General features: G+C 56.9%; 1 protein-coding gene across 1 annotated transcript in view; it reads left to right on the forward strand.

The window, feature by feature from the left end:
* Positions 1-627: 627 nt before the first annotated feature.
* ETNK2 (ethanolamine kinase 2) overlaps positions 628-2,345 on the forward strand; it is a gene marked incomplete at its 5' end in the record, with an annotated part of 4,284 nt that continues 2,566 nt past the window's right edge. Inside the window, 2 exons of the mRNA XM_009073266.1 lie at positions 628-887; positions 1,373-1,510. Of these exons, the coding sequence (XP_009071514.1) occupies positions 628-887; positions 1,373-1,510 (398 nt within the window). The remainder of the gene's footprint in view (positions 888-1,372; positions 1,511-2,345) is intronic.

The following is a 2,345-nucleotide window of genomic DNA, read 5'->3' on the forward strand; positions in this document are numbered from 1 at the left end:
CGGCCAAGGCGGAGTGCAGGGAGAACAAAACTCCCTTTCCATCTGCGAGGAGCCGTCAGAGCAGTGACACGAGACGTCCCCAGCAGAGACGTCCCTGCCTATCAGCGCCGCGGGGAGGGTCAGAGGAGGGGATGGGGTGGTGGTGTTTGCTCCCGGTTGTTTTCTGCCTACTTGGGGTTTGTGGTTTGGTTGTTTTTTTTTTCCCTCCCCTTGTTTTGTGCCAAGAGATTTACGCTGGTTTTTTTGGGAGCGATTCCCGGGGTTGCTCTTGTGCCAACCGTGCTGGCAGCACATCTGACCTCAGCTTGTCCTGAGTTATTCCTCAGCTAGGCTCCCAGGTGAAAAAGAGCAGGATTTCCACCCAAACCACCAGCTTGGTGCTGCTGGAGCCTTGTGCCTGTGGCATGAACAGAGCTCCAGTTCACCCCTGAGCATTGAGGCCTTGCAAACTCGTGTCACCTCTCATGGGAGCTTTCCTGGCTGTGCTTCCTTGTGCCTTCTTTTGCCCATTCCTGCCTTTGCCATGTTGCTTTCTCCTTGAGATCTGCTTGTGGGCAGTCTCCCCATTCCCAGCTGGCTTGGCAAGGATGCACAGGCATCATCTCTGCTGCTCTTCTCCCCCTCCAGCTCTTCACTGATGGCATCACCAACAAGCTGGTGGCCTGTTACACGGATGAGGGGATGGCAGATGCAGTGCTGGTCCGTGTGTATGGCAGGAAGACAGAGCTGTTTGTGGACAGGGAGACAGAGCTGAGGAATTTCCAGGTGCTCCGTGCCCATGGCTGTGCCCCAGACCTGTACTGCGCCTTCCAGAACGGGCTCTGCTACCAGTTCCTGCCTGGCATCGCGCTGGGCCCCGACCACGTGCGGGACCCTCACATCTTCAGGTGGGTGAGACCCCCCACGTCCTCCTGGAGGGAGCCTTGGGATGGGGGAACTGGTGCTTCTCCAGGCAGGAAGGATTTGCTCTGTGTTTCCAGCTCTCCCCTCATTGCTGTGGCTCTGGGTTGGTGCTGGAGCATCCCTGGTGGGCACAGCCCTGGGTGGGATGAAGGAGCCAAACTGCAGTTGGGTTTATCACCAAACTTTTAAAGCATTGGGGTTTGGGGGATAGAGAGTTCCTGGGAAATACAGCTTTGGGATGAACTTGCTGTTTGACCCAGGGAGGGTCTGAAATGCTTCAGAGCTTGGCTGACGTGGAAGGGGTTTCAGCAGTGCTGAGCCTGTGTTTTTAGACATGATTTTCAGGGAATTCCCCTCAAGATACCCAAGGCTATTTCAGGGATGTCTTGAGGGGGATTTTGGGGAGCACTGCTCTCAGGAATGCTGCTTGGGAACACCTCTCACCCCCCATATGTGCTCTCCCCTCCAGGCTGGTGGCACAGGAGATGGCTCGTGTCCATGCCATCCATGCCAACGGGAGCCTGCCCAAGCCCATCCTCTGGCAGAAGCTGCACAAATACCTCACCCTGGTGAAGACAGAGCTCAGCCCAAAGGTATCCAACCCCAGGTAAAGGCAGAGGGATCCCAAAGAGCCAGGCTCTGGCTTGGGCACCCACTGCCCACCCAGCTCTAAGTCTGTACAGGACTAGGGGGAAGATCCCTGGTTCCCAGGTAAAGCCTCTGTGGGAATCTGGGGATGGGTTTGGGACTGGATCCAGCCACGTGGCCACTTCTGGGTCATGATCCCTCCCTGAGCCCCAAGAGCAGGTGGGATGGAGGCACCTTCTTCCTCCTGCCAGTCTGGGAGTGATTCCTGGGATGGAACCACCTTCAGCCCCTTCCTCCTGCCAGTCTGGGAGTGATTCCTGGGATGGAACCACATTCAGCCCCTTCCTTCTGCCAGTCTGGGGGTGATTCCTGGGATGGAACCACCTTCAGCCCCTTCCTCCTGCCAGTCTGGGGGTGATTCCTGGGATTGAACCACCTTCAGCCCCTTCCTCCTGCCAGTCTGGGAGTGATTCCTGGGATGGAACCACCTTCAGCCCCTTCCTCCTGCCAGTCTGGGAGTGATTCCTGGGATGGAACCACATTCAGCCCCTTGGAGTGTGTCTGTAGAGCATCCAGGCAGGATCCAGCTGGAGCCAGAGACTCCCACCTGCTCCAATAATCAATCCTTCTCCTCTTCCTCCCTGGAATTTAAGCCTAGAATAAGCTGGAGCTCCAGCCCTGCCTGCGGTGAGGATCTGAGCAGGGCTGAGCTGCGGCTGGAACTAGAAACCCAGTATAGAGTAAAGCAGCCAGTTCCCACTTCAAACCCATTTGTGGGAGGTTGGGTTGAGAGCAGGTGAGTGTTGGGTTGTCTGGGAAGGCTTGGGGCAGCCCCAAGAGGTGGAGGAGGTGAA

This window comes from Acanthisitta chloris, unplaced genomic scaffold (assembly GCF_000695815.1).
Source record: "Acanthisitta chloris isolate BGI_N310 unplaced genomic scaffold, ASM69581v1 scaffold34734, whole genome shotgun sequence".
Lineage (NCBI taxonomy): Eukaryota > Metazoa > Chordata > Aves > Passeriformes > Acanthisittidae > Acanthisitta > Acanthisitta chloris.